The sequence below is a fragment of the Pinus tabuliformis genome, chromosome 6, assembly GCF_031772625.1.
Source record: "Pinus tabuliformis cultivar Carrire ecotype Pingquan chromosome 6, CPIR1, whole genome shotgun sequence".
NCBI classification, from domain to species: Eukaryota; Viridiplantae; Streptophyta; class Pinopsida; order Pinales; family Pinaceae; genus Pinus; species Pinus tabuliformis.
In genome coordinates, this window is record NC_142292.1 from 220,097,842 (window position 1) to 220,111,992 (window position 14,151).

Sequence of the window (14,151 nt, forward strand, 5' to 3'; positions counted from 1 at the left end):
GAGCACAGCGCTGGCTGGCAACTTTAAAACGTCAGTGTGAGTGCCTTGCTATTCTCATAGCAACAACGAACGTTTCAGCAAGAGATCCCACGAGTGAGAGCCACAGTGATGCCCTTTTCTTTTCTTTTTTATCGCACAGAGAACAGCCAAATGTAGAAAATATATCAGGGCGGTTATCTAAATTTTTTTTTAGGTTCTTGATGATGGGTAAATTTAGGTTCTTGATGATGGTTGGAGTAAGCTTTTATGAGTGGAGTAAGCTTTTATGTTTTTTTATGATAAGTGAAGTGTTTCTTAGCAATTTTGGCCAATCTAAGTTTTTACTAAATTTGAAAACACAATTGTTTTCCTAAAATTCATCTTACGACACTAATTATGAGGAATGCATTCATCTGCATAGCCATACCGACTCCCAATGGGCGTCGCAGCATGTTGAGACTTGCGCAACGCATGACGGACAGTTTCTGTGCTGGAGTGAGTGTGTCGACTGTACACACCTGGAATAAGCTCTCTGGTAACATTGATGACGATGTTCGTGTTATGACAAGAAAGAGCGTCGATGACCCTGGAGAGCCACCTGGTGTCGTGCTGAGCGCGGCCACATCAGTGTGGCTTCCTGTTTCTCCGCAAAGATTATTTGATTTCTTGAGGGATGAGAGACTCAGAAGCGAGGTAAGGAATAATTGGACTCAATAATTCATAGCATGGCATTGTTTTTTCTATTTCGTTTCATCCACAGCCGGTACTCTCTACTGACCACTGATAAAATAAAAAAAACTGGAGCAGTGGGATATACTGTCAAATGGAGGTCCAATGCAAGAAATGGCTCACATTCCGAAAGGACAAGATCCTGGCAACTGTGTTTCTCTTCTAAGAGCAAGCATATGTTCCTTTTCTTTTTCTTGAAATGCTTCTTGGAGAATAATTCCTCTCATGAAACCCTAACCTTAACTGTGAATGTTTTCGATTTTAGGCCATGAATTCCAACGAAAGCAGCAGCATGTTGATCCTGCAAGAGACTTGCACAGATGCATCGGGGTCTCTTGTAGTTTATGCTCCAGTGGACATCCCAGCCATGCATGTGGTTATGAGTGGGGGTGATCCAGCTTATGTTGCCCTCTTACCCTCTGGCTTTGCCATTCTTCCAGACGGACCAGAATGCAGGCCCCTTGCACTAAACCCTACTGGAAAGGGCGTTGGAGTCAACAGCCCGCGTGTGGGAGGATCACTTTTAACAGTTGCATTCCAGATATTAGTCAACAGCTTGCCAACAGCCAAACTCACAGTAGAATCAGTGGAGACAGTGAACAACCTCATATCCTGTACCGTGCAGAAAATCAAGGTAGCTCTGCACTGTGGAGATGCTTGACATAAATCTCTCCCTCTTAATCCTCACTGTCTAGTTTTTTTGTGTCCCCATAAGCTTTTTTGTTTTTGTTTGGTCCATGCCAATCAATGTTTAACGTGCAAGGTAAGGGGAACCCTAACCTTAACTGTGAATGTTTTCGATTTTAGGCCATGAATTCCAACGAAAGCAGCAGCATGTTGATCCTGCAAGAGACTTGCACAGATGCATCGGGGTCTCTTCTAGTTTATGCTCCAGTGGACATCCCAGCCATGCATGTGGTTATGAGTGGGGGTGATCCAGCTTATGTTGCCTTCTTACCCTCTGGCTTTGCCATTCTTCCAGACAGACCACAATGCAGGCCCCTTATACTAAACCCTACTGGAAAGGGCGTTGGAGTCAACAGCCCACGTGTGGGAGGATCACTTTTACCAGTTGCATTCCAGATATTAGTCAACAGCTTGCCAACAGCCAAACTCACAGTAGAATCAGTGGAGACAGTGAACAACCTCATATCCTGTACCGTGCAGAAAATCAAGGTAGCTCTGCACTATGAAGATGCTTGACATAAATCTCTCCCTCTTAATCCTCACTGTCTAGTTTTTTTGTGTCCCCATAAGCTTTTTTGTTTTTGTTTGGTCCATGCCAATCAATGTTTAACGTGCAAGGTAAGGGGAGTTGGCATTGGCACTGGGCAGTTATGAGGGGATCTCAACACCAATTTGCTCGCATTGAGCTGGGTGTTGATTTGTCCCTCACAGTAACAGCCACAGCCACCTCCTCCTGCCTGCTTTCACCTTTGTCCTGGGATGGACAGCAATGGGATTACTGAGATCACATGATATATGTAACTGAAAAAAATTCATGAAGGATGCGTAGTGGAGTCAAGAACGCACCACATATATCCTTGCCAAGTGGTAAACAAAACTGAAACCAGCCAGACAAAGCTTCTTTCCTTGGCAATGCAATTATCAAACAAACATGATGTTTGCACAAGCTTTACCACCATGCAAGGGTACTGGTTGGGGTATTGACTCCCCGCAAAATCTTAATCGTTTACTACTCTCATCTTTCAGTTAAACTCAATCATCCATTCATGTACATGATATGACATGACGGCATTGATATTATTTAGCTTAATTGCAGGTTTTGGATGATAGGCTTTTGCATTTTTGTTCACTTATCAGGGTAGGTATGTTGTGTCTTTTGCTTGTTTAAATTCTGTTTATAATTCATTTCCTTTGTGCATAAGTCTGTGCATTAATGTGGTGTAGCAAAGGTTAATGCCTGCAAGAATTGACAGTGTTAGTCAAATTTTTTTGGTTTCCTACATAAAAATCAAGCAGGTTTTGTTTTGAAAGCCCTTTTTTTCACTGCAATACAGAAAGTTGGTATGGACATTTTAGCCTTTTAACTGCGTGCTGTCAATTACATATTTGAATTCAAGCAGAATAGTGAATGTGTCAAGCATGTTATATCATATAATACAAAACATTGACAATGATAATGAATATTTTCATGTTTTCATATAACATATCTGGAGTAAGATAACAACGTGATTGCTTTCTTTTGCTACAGTGCATTGAGCCTTATTGTTGAATGTGTCAAGCATTTCATTTTTCCGACTTCCAGTAATTTGGTTACTATCTAATGTAGTTCATCAACATTTTTCGATAAGCACCATGCTGATTGGTAGCATCATGTTGATTGGTTTGCTTTGAAATAAATAGCCACCGAGAAGGTGGCCCAGCCTTTTATAAAAATTCAACAATTCCAACTTCATAAGTCTATGTCAGATTGTTCTTGAATTAGTGAATTCTCTTGGTTTCCTAGGGTTTGTGGTTGTTCTTGGGTTAGGATCCATGTTTTATTTCCATTTTAGTTTGTCACAGAGTATATGTCTGCTTTGATTTCCTATTTTCCTTGTTCTTCAAATTTGTTTTCGAGGGTTTAGTACGGGGAAATCTCCATTTTATTTAAGGCGGTGTGATCGCGATTGGATTGCCTAAAAGTGGTTTTTTTGAAAGAGATTGATAGTAATTTTTTGTTGTGGTTTTGGATTTTCTGTTTTGATGTTTGGGCTTTGGTCTTATGCTTTCGTTCTTGCTCTCTGTGTTGTAGATCGCTCTTTTCCTTGAATCATGGCTCTCTTTTCCTTGAATCATGGCTCGTACGAAGCAGACAGCATGGAAATCTATCAGATGAAAGACTCCAAGGAAGCAGCTCGCAACAAAGGTAACGGCTTTCCTATGGAAATCTATCGGACGAAAGACTCCAAGGAAGCAGCTCGCAACAAAGGTAACGACTTTCCTATATTTCTTCCGTTGCATCTTTGGTGGAGTTAATTGAGGCGTGTTGTTTTTATTGTGGCATTTTATTCTGAAGCTCCTTTTTTAAATTAGGCTGCTCGTAAATCTGCTCCCACGACCAGAGGTGTGAAGAAGCCTCATAGATATCATCCCGGAACAGTTTCTCTTCGTTATGTACATGCAGTTTAAATTTGCTTCGGATTCTATCGATATGTTTACAATGTTTTCTTTATAGTATATGTATCTTATTGCAAATTGTTTAATCGAGTATCAGAAGAGCATGGAGTTGCTAATTTGGAAGCTGCCTGCACATCATTCTCCTGATGAATTTTGGATCGTCTACCTGAAGATTGTTCTTTGTTTTGCATTTTTTGTTCTTCGATTTATTCCCAACAGCATTTATGTTTTACGGACAAACTGAAACAGGAAGATTTTATTAACTTGTTTGATAGCTTTCTTCTACCATATTTTGCCCACTCAAGATCTCTGCAGTAATTTCTGTGCCTCTGTTATTTTTCAGAATTATATGTTCAAGTATGACAGTGTCCACGGACAGTGGAAGCATCATGAAGTCAAGGTCAAAGACTCGAAAACTTTACTCTTTGGAGAAAAATCTGTTGCTATGTTCGGTTTCAGGTAAAACACTTGTTTATGGAGATCAATGAGAGTTTCTTAGGTCAATTATTGCTTGAGCTTAGGCATGAACAGAGTGTAAGTGCTGACATTGTCTATTTGTTCCCATTTGTCTAACTATTCACATTTTGGTTTGAAAACTGTAGAAATCCTGAGGAAATACCATGGGGCGATTGAATCCACATGTGTCCACAGGTGTCTTCACCGACAAAGAGAAAACAACTGCTCACTTGAAGGTTTGAATATTACCATTCCACAATTCAATTATAATTGATTTTTTCCTTCACTTGAAGGTTTGAATATTACCATTCCACAATTCAATTATAATTGATTTTTTCCTTCAAAGTTTATCCGACATGCTACTAGTTAAAAATACAATGTACCTAAAAGTTGATAAATGATATTTGAGGTAACTAAGGAGTTGTCACATGTAATACCGCTCCCTCCCTAAAGGCTATTAACATATCTAATTTTGTAAATTTCAAACGGTATAAAGTGCAACAATGGAAATTACAATTTGGACTCCATATAATAATTTTTTTTTGTTGATTTCTAATAGGCAGGTGCTAAAAAAGTTGTTATCTCAGCTCCAAGCAAGGATGCACCTATGTTTGTTGTTGGGGTTAATGAGCACCAATACAAATCTGATTTGAACATTGTTTCAAATGCAACCTGTACTACTAACTGCTTGGCTCCCTTGGCTAAGGTTTGCAATGATATTTTTACTAAATTATCACAGTTTTCATTGTATAGGTGTCTTTATATGAGAAAAATTACATATTGCTGGGGAGGAACTATATGTTAAAAGAGAACAAAAACACTCTGTTTTCTCTGGCAGGTAATCAATGACAAGTTTGGCATTGTTGAAGGTCTCATGACAACTGTCCATTCCATCATAGGTACACTTACTATGAACTAGTATTATGCCCTTGAATTTTATTGATACAAGGCGTTTTCAAGCTGCATTGACTTATGTTTCTGTATGTAAACAACAACACAGAAGATAGTTGATGGCCATCAAACAAGGACTGGCGAGGTGACAGAGGAGTTGGTTTTAACATTATTCCTAGCAGTACAGGAGCAGCTAAGGTAGGAAGCAACAAATTACCAATGATGATTAAACATATTTAAAACCATCAGTAAATATTTTATTCTGGTGATTATCATTCACATTAAACACTTTATAAGGTTAGTTTTATTGATTTACTTCTCAGACAATTCTTTCGGTCATTCTTTTCATGTATAAAAATTACCTCAGCTGCTTCAAGATAGCCCTGAGAAACCTGAAATGTCTGAAATGTCTTCTCTTCATGGGAAGTTATGATCAGGACCTTACCTGAACAAAACTTAGTATGACCAGGGTCTTACCTGAGCAACAAACAGTGAGACTACCACCTTCCCGTGTCAAGTGACAAAATACAGCTTGTTACCATTACTTTCACGCAGTCATGAAAGTGCACTGTTGTTCGAAACCTAGGGCTCACGATTTTCCTATCTTTACATCCAAATTATCTCTTTGTATAGCCCACTTTGTTAAGCTTGTCTGTTTCTATTTCCCACTGGTGTTTGTTCATCCTTATGGTTACCCTTGACAGTTAGGTGACTGTTAGGAGAGAAATTGGGAAGTACCACTTCTTTATAGTAGGCACAACAACACAGTTGCTTGACATTGGATCCCATTTGAATTTAATATTTTTTATTTCTTACCTAATTTTCGCATTTTATCATATTGTCCCATGCTTAGGGTGATTAGGTTTTATTTGTTTGTTGGATTTCTTTGGAGAAACATTAACTGTGTACTTGCAATTGGTTAATTCTCTGTAATCTAGTTGGGTTCTGCATATTTTTCTTCTAATTTTGTTAATATGAATCCCCACCAGCATCACCTTTTATGTTCTCACAGCTACTAATTGTGATTGTATTTTTGAAGGCTGTTGGCAAGGTTCTACCAGCTCTCAATGGAAAGTTGACTGGAATGGCCTTCCGAGTACCCACACCAGATGTTTCAGTTGTTGATTTGACTGTTAGACTTGAGAAGTCTGCCACTTATGACGAGATCAAGGCGGCCATTAAGTAAGTAGTCTCAGTTACCCCCTAAGAAGAGGAAGGGAAGAGGATATATACAATCTCTGTCAGGAATAAGTTTCAAGGTTGTGTATTTCATTTTAACTATATATGGTGCATTTCATTTTATAGGGAGGAATCTGAGGGAAAATTGAAAGGAATTCTTGGTTACACAGAGGACGTTGTGGTAACCTTGTGCCATATAGAGACTTGACAACTAACAACCCAAAAAACTTTAAGAACTTGAAGAAGATATAGTATATTGGGTAAGATTTATTGTTTCCAATTCCAAAAGAGAAAAATCCTTTCTCACTCATGTCACAATTTTCACTCATACTTCTCTAAAGTTAAGAATTGTACTTATCAGCGGTCCAATGCATTCACAGGCTTAGGGATCGTTTCACTACCTTTGTTGAACAGGGAATGATAATTTTGTATTGGGAGAAACATATAAAGAGCACTGCTCATTGAAGTTTTTTCAAGCTTTTGTCAGGATTATTGAATGTATTAGAACTAATTCAGAATCTATTACTATTATTTTCAATATCTTGTTCTTTTTTTCCTTCATTTCATTGGATAAATCATAAAAGGTTTTATTCAAGCTTTGATTCTGCCATTTTTTTGTTACCAAATTTTGAAATATTTACATATTGCATACCTTGTTTTCACTAAAACAATTTGAAGGAGAATACCAATCATTCTCTCTATTGTTGGAAAAATAAAATAGCTTAATATTGAAACTTATCTTCTTTTTACTGTGTTAAATTTGGACTTGCCTCCATCCACTTTCTTAGTTGGGAACCTGAAAATTACTGTGCAGAATATCTTTCATGGAGATATCAAACCAGAAAACCTTCTGGTTGGCAGCGATGGAACAGTTAAGATTTCTGACTTCAGTGTTAGCAGGATGTTTGAGGTAAGAAAGTTGCTCTCTGAGTGTACCTTCCTTTCTGATAGTGAATGTGTTCTAAACATGACCTCTCAAACTGCACCTTTTGATAGTTATAGACAATTACAAATGCCTACTGTTGACTATTGTTAGGTGAGTATTTTTTATTAAATGTTAACGTTGGACAATGAGGATTCAGTTACTGGGAGGAAATGTTTTACAAAATCCAATGTTCCTTTGGATGTATACAGGGCAGCAATGATAAGCTTCGAAGGTCTCCTGGTACTCCTGTTTTCACTGCACCAGAATGTTGCCTAGGTAGAGTGCTTGAAACTTTGCTAGTTATACAAATACCGTCTGCTCAAGATTTGGACAATCATTGCTGCTAATTTGTACTGTATTCATATCTTCGATGATATATTGTCCATCTTGTTTGTTGTCAGATTACATTCTTATACTCGACATATATTATATTTTCAATTCATGCTTGTTCTCTTGTAAATAAAAGCTTGTTCAATGAAATGAAAGACCAGAGGAAAGGAAGAAAGGGTCACATGTTAAAGGACAGATACTTCAGTTGTCAAAATAGGCTTGACAATTTTTGTTGCCTGTTTTCAATAGGCTTGACATATCATGGTAAAATTGCTGATGTGTGGGCATTGGGTGTGACACTATACTGCATGGTGTTAGGTTCTTATCCCTTCATTGGTGACTCCTTGCAAGGCACATATGACAAGGTAAATGAATCTCTGCTGCTTTTGACTTTTCAAACAGGCCGGATGGAGGGAAATACTTATTTTGTTGTTACTAGTGGTGGCTTAGATTGTTCATGATCCACTTGTACTTCTAGAGGATATGAATCCAACACTTGCAAACTTACTCGAAGGTCTTCTTTGCAAGGGTAAGTGACTTTTCTCAATTGAATGTTTTACAGAGCAGATTTTAATATTAAGAGTTGCATTGCTGCAAATTTTGAAATTCACCATAATAATCAAGTTGCCACTATTGGATTTCACAGATTCAAAGAAAAGGATGAGCTTAGAGGCTATTGCAAGGCATCCATGGGTTATGAATGGTTTCACGTCAACTGTGCAGGTTTTGGGGAAATGTGAACAGGGTAGCTCCAGATATCATTCTGATCATCATGAGAAAACTGTAGCTTCCTCTGAAGCATTGTCAGAATCAGTTTAACAGGGACGGTTATGGTTTTTATTTTTACATATTTCATGGCTGCTTAGTCATGGAAGAGATGTTGTGGTTCTTCAGAAGAGAGGGTTCCTTTTCTCATTGTATTTATATTGAGTTGCTCTATGATGCTTGTACATTGTATCTGCCTGTATGACTTTAGATATTTAGCGGCATGCTTTAGTTGGACTTCCTTCTAATGCAATTGGGACCTCAAAGGAATATTATTTGACAGTTCTAACCATGCAAATAATAATCAAGAATCACATGATATGGTGGCTAATGTTCAAACTTCAAACTTTCAAAGCACTTCACTGTCAAGAGCTCTGGGGGAATTCTTCAAGATATCGGTGTGTCAGTTGCAGATTATGTGCTGGTAAGGTTGCAGCAAGCAAGTTCAGTGTCTCTATTGTAAAATATGCGCTGTTAAGATGTAGCAATCAAGTTCTTCATACTAGGAATTCCTTGGTGTAATTCACAATAAAATAATATTTCAATTTGTGCATCCTCCTTGTAAAGGGATGTGAGGCGGAGGGTTTTAAGCACCTTGTGCATGTAATAACTCTATTTATGATAGCTTATTTTTTACGGCTTTGTGCAACCTGTTTTCAAGCTAGGTTGGTTTCCAGTCCAAATATCTGCAGAGATCTTGGCCATTTCAAATTGATCTAGAATCGGTCAAGTTAGTTTTCTTGTAGTGGAATATTATAAAGACCTTTCCTTTTATGGTTGTGGTACACAACTTGACGAGTGTAACAATAGAAAAGCAAGCTAATTGTGTGGCCAGGTTTTTGATGGCAGTGATGGAACTATCCCTGAATAAAATGGTCATATGGGGCTTCATATTTAGATTGTGATTTTTATTCTTATCTATTGATGATGCATCTGTATATTCACAAACGAAACCCAATAGATTCGTTGCTGATTTCTTGGAGCTGAGGGTTTCTATAACAAGCTGATTGGTACCAGAAAGCCACCAAAGATGCGACTTTGAATGGAGGATTTTGGGAAATCTCTAAACTGATTTTGTCTACTCATTTGCTACATGGCTGAGTTTGATCAGATTTCCAGTTGGTGCTTATACCAATCCATTGAACTGATAAGAAGGCATTAGAGTGTTGGTATTAAATGGCTGATTGAACTGTGGAACCTTGCTTGCGGATTGAGTTCCATTCCTTTTATATTGGCCTCTATTATTTAATTATTGTGCAATAAGCACTGGTAAGGAATCAGCGCTTTAATTTATACAGTGATGTATGAATAGCCATTTCATGTTTTTGCTTGAAATTGCAATATCCATCTTTGTCTGAGCTTCTAATTTTAAGCTTTTGCAAGTGGGGTTAAAGCTCAGCAGTGAAGATGGTTGTATGTTAAGGCAACCACTAAAGTTAAATTTCTTGAGCCATGAATAAGCAATTGGAGCCATGTGCAAATCTCTGGGTGATTTTGATAGAAAAGTACGCGCTGTCACGACAGCTTAACCAAATGAAAGTCCTCGTGTTCAGTTGTTTGCCCCTCAAGGGCCACTTTAATTGTTCAAGTGGGCTGCTTCTTGTGTTTGATTCCTAGGCATTGTAATGTTTCTATCTGAGCTTTAGAAGGAAGTGATTTCAAAGAAAAATTGCAATTATTCTAGAACTTGGAACTCAGATAGTGAAGATTGTAGATGAAGAGAGTTGAATGGGGAGATGCTGGAAATTTTGGGTATTGTACAAACTTGAAATGGTAACTCATAAGTCAAAACTGAAATCTATATTACAATTTTTGTATTCATTATGTATTCAAAACCAACTGTTTTTCAATTTTTAATTACACAATTTTTTTCATGTTTAACTTGCAACTAGATTGAGATGTTATGCTGTGCAAGGAAAGGAGACTTGGCATAAATGGCAGTTGCCTGTAATATTAGTTTTGAATGTGCTAGATTGTTGACACTGAAAATAATATTTCTTACACTTGGTGTGCATTTGGTCGTGATAATGTCCATCGATATTTTGTTCCAGTTTTTTGGTGGCTTGTAAGTTCAATGCATTATATCTTTATTTGTGATGGTTTTCGAAATTTCCATTTTATCATTAAATTATTTCTATTCATTTGTTGAGGATTTGGTAAATTAATATCTAACATTAAGAAAAATAAGATTCACAAATCATTTTTTTGAGCAGCTGGAAAGGCATGACCCCTTTGAAAGTTACAAGAGTAGGCACGTAGGCACAAGAAAAAGATCTAGAGCTGATGTTTGAGACATTTCTGAAGCACTGAAGACAGATAATGAATTTGGCATGCTTGCAACATTTAAAGTCGACAAGTTTTGGGATTATTTCCAATTCTTTGGATTAGAATTCCGATAACCCTTTTCTAAGAATTTTCTATCCCCGGGCATGTTCTTGTTTAGTCCATAATTTATGTTTTAATTTGCTAAATATACAATGAAATATAAAACAAATAAGTAAGCCAAATCCCCTTCAATCAAAGTTTTAAAAAGGTGTGAGCATTGTGAGTCATCTGCCATGCTCCAGTGTTTATGTTATTGAAGAAACATAGAATGACTAAATGTTGAACCAATTGTTTCAGTTACTAGGCTTTTCTATCCGTTGAAATTCCTGCAATTACAGTGTTTTGACACATAGGCTTCCCTTCTGTACGGACCTGATCAAAGGCACTCTCCTTGGATGTGACATGCTTGAGATTAAAATCTTGAATTGAGTCAACTTCTGCCTTGCTTAACATGACAAAGCTTTCCACCCCCAAAGCTATGATATTTTTTGTCCCTTTTCTTCACAAAGTGTTTGCCTGTTGTGAACTCAACCTCTACATGCAGATTGCTCTCTGTAGTTTGGTTAACAAAAAACAATTTTCTACTTAGACCAGGAATGTAAAAAAGTGTTTTTGAACATTTACCAGTTAGATGTAGTGTTAAAGACCACCACAACAAATGTCAAAGCAATTTGTAGTGGTAATTAAATATCTCTTGCTTGCGTTAATAGAGAACGATTTTCATGGGCGCATTTCTAAAGAACATATCATTAGCTTAGTGTTAATGCATTTAAAAGATCGTATTACAATTCTGTTTCAATTTCCTTTATGTTTTCTCTTTTTCTCTATTTCAATTTCCAGTTTTTAAAGTTCAAATGAGCTCTAATCTACAATGTTATGTATTGATAAACGCGATAAGACCTTTATCTCTGACAAAGTTTTTTCTAAATTAATAAATTGCCAACATTTGTTATCTATAATTTTCACAACAAAATCTGTGAGCATTCAAGTTGTCTGTAAATTTCAGATATCAGCGAGAAGAAGCAAGAATTGAAGCTTTGGTAAATCTCAAGACTTCCAAATCTGAAGCTGCAACAAAAAATCTTAAGGTATAAGGAGTGTGCCTATAAATATTGGTACACATTTAGGAATATTTCTATAATTCTGGTCATTTACAACATTTTGAAAAAGTGAATAGACATGTTGATATTTAGGTCATTGACCTAATGCACACACTATATGGATAATGGATTTCCGCACTTTATGCCTTACGGCGTTTCCTTTGCAACATCTGGTGCAAATGCTAGTTATGATATGTTTTTAAAGAATTTACAATATGTAATTTTCACTATTCTATATAATAGAAATTATGATTTCAAAAACATAAGTACTTTTAAGATAAATCTCAACCTTTCAAAAATGACTACTATTAATATTATCCTAAAATATTCCATTAAAATTAAATTTCTATCATCTACTTATAAATTATTAATAATTAAATTAAAATTCTAATAATCTTACTCTAAAATGAAAAAAAGCATATCTGCACACTAAACTTATAAATAAAACACTTACATTATTTTATATTTTCTCCACTATCATAATGGGTATGCGTACACTTTTGGTTAATCGTTAATATCGTTGTGATAATAAATACAGATCCACTATCATGGTGCGTATGCGTACGCTTTTGCTTAATCGTGAATATCGTTGTGATAATAAATACAGATCTTGTTTTATTTAAAGGTATTAGAAAATGGTAAAGACTTACGTTTTCCCTTTCTTCCCCGAAATCTAATCGTTTTGTTTTATTTTAAAATGGTTAGAAAATGGTGAAGATTTATTATAGATTTTTTTATTTTTTTTAAATTTATTTTTAAATATATAAATAAATTTGAAATTTAAAATTTAAATTAAGATATTTAATTTATTAAATTAAGTTTTTTTTAGAAATTATATAATATAAATTTTTGGAACTAGTTTCAAATCAATAAATGTGGTTCATCATGAGGACTAGATAATGATGAACCACATTTGTTGGTTCTCGTAAAAAAAATTATGTTATGTGATTTCTACCAAAAGATTTTCCTTAATTTATTCTAGATAACCTAAATACAGAAAATATTAAATTTATATAAATTTATCGAATCTAATCTATATCGATTTATTACATTTTTAATCATACTCAATCTTTAATTATACTTGTAAAAAATATAAAGTAATAAAAACTTAAAATATAAAGTAATAAAAACTTAAAATATTTAAAACTAGTAAAAAAACATAAAATATTTAAATTCTATTATTACTTTTATTCTATTTATAATTTATTATCAATGTTAATTATTTTTATAATTTGGTTTATTACTTTTATAATTTGGTTTTTTTTTAATTGAAATCTAACTCTAATATATCTTATAAGTAATTATAATATTTTATAAATCAAAAATATTAATGTGTTAATTTCCTTAATTTTTTGTATGGAGGCCTTAATCTAAAAATTGTTGATTTCTATATTATGAATTGGAATGGTGTCATATGGAAATAATCAATAATAAAATTGTTGTGTGTAATCTTTTTAGGACTCCCTCTATTATTTTCTGTCATAGTATCAAAACCATGAGATTGAATTAGTGAGGCTCATTGTGTAAAGTTGTTTCCCAATTGATGTCTCATTTTTCATCGTTTAATGATAGACCATATTTTTTCCCGCACGAATGCTCGGATCTGTGACGTTCGCGGTTGGAGGAAATAAAGATGTTGCGTTCTTGATTGTTATTGTTTGTGGATTTTCCCTAATTCTTCTGATAAATAAACGATGAATCTTATATTTGTAAGAACAGATTGAATGGAATTCTGTTGCGGTATCTTATGATTTTCCGCCGGGTTGTGAATCGACTTAGGGAACCATCGACACATTATACCATTGAGATAACCCGTGGTTTTGAGTGCCCGCCTACAAAGATCTTGCTTCTCTCCACCTTATAGTTCTTTTTACGTGTATCCAGGCGATTGTTTCACTGGACGTCTGCCTTAGGTTGCTTGTTATTATTAGACCGTCCATTGACGTCCTCCACCGCTTCCTTCAAGTGCTCCTGCTTCAGTTTCCCGCAGTTCAGCTCGAGATAACTTTCACCCCAAGCATCGATCAGAGTCAGGGCATGTAGACAGAACATTCAACTGCAAGCTTCAAACATGGAGCTTACTATTTGGGAATGAAATCACTTTTAGCTTTTAGCAACAATGACCATCTAGTAGAATTCTACTGTTGAATCATCCACGTAGACGCTTCGGGGGCTAATTACTTCCACAAATAGTGTTTGGTGCCATTACACAACAGTAGTTCTAAGCAGTTCTGATTGAGTATGAGACCTTTGATCTGAATCTGAGATCTAGTTGCTGGATCTAAGAACTGGATAACCAAGGAGCATCCGGAGTGTTTCTATTTCTGGAAGCGGTCAACAGCAACGTTT

At 35.8% G+C, this 14,151-nt stretch overlaps 1 protein-coding gene across 4 annotated transcripts; it reads left to right on the forward strand.

Moving 5' to 3' along the window:
* Window positions 1–218: 218 nt before the first annotated feature.
* On the forward strand, window positions 219–8,141 carry LOC149258242 (homeobox-leucine zipper protein ANTHOCYANINLESS 2-like). Of its 4 annotated transcripts, none has more exons than XM_089414941.1 (6): window positions 227–672; window positions 6,218–6,360; window positions 7,172–7,267; window positions 7,497–7,558; window positions 7,862–7,977; window positions 8,091–8,141. In XM_089414941.1, exons 1-6 carry the CDS (start codon window positions 376–378, stop codon window positions 8,097–8,099), a joined length of 723 nt encoding a protein of 240 aa, XP_089271067.1. In that variant the 5' UTR covers window positions 227–375; the 3' UTR covers window positions 8,100–8,141. The 4 variants fall into 4 exon arrangements, 3 of the variants coding, with proteins under 3 accessions (XP_089271065.1, XP_089271067.1, XP_089271070.1); XR_016256787.1 differs by lacking the exon at window positions 8,091–8,141 and adding an exon at window positions 8,063–8,080 and having other exon boundaries at window positions 232–672; window positions 7,492–7,558; XM_089414944.1 differs by lacking the exons at window positions 7,862–7,977; window positions 8,091–8,141 and having other exon boundaries at window positions 230–672; window positions 7,492–7,827.
* Window positions 8,142–14,151: the final 6,010 nt, after the last annotated feature.

Coding starts and splice junctions, on each gene's coding strand:
- LOC149258242 (XM_089414939.1), top strand. CDS start 376: ATGAGGAATGCATTCATCTGCATAGCCATACCGACTCCCAATGGGCGT. Junction 673..786: donor ATGAGAGACTCAGAAGCGAG/GTAAGGAATAAT, acceptor AAACTGGAGCAG/TGGGATATACTGTCAAATGG. Junction 883..973: donor TTTCTCTTCTAAGAGCAAGC/ATATGTTCCTTT, acceptor TTTCGATTTTAG/GCCATGAATTCCAACGAAAG.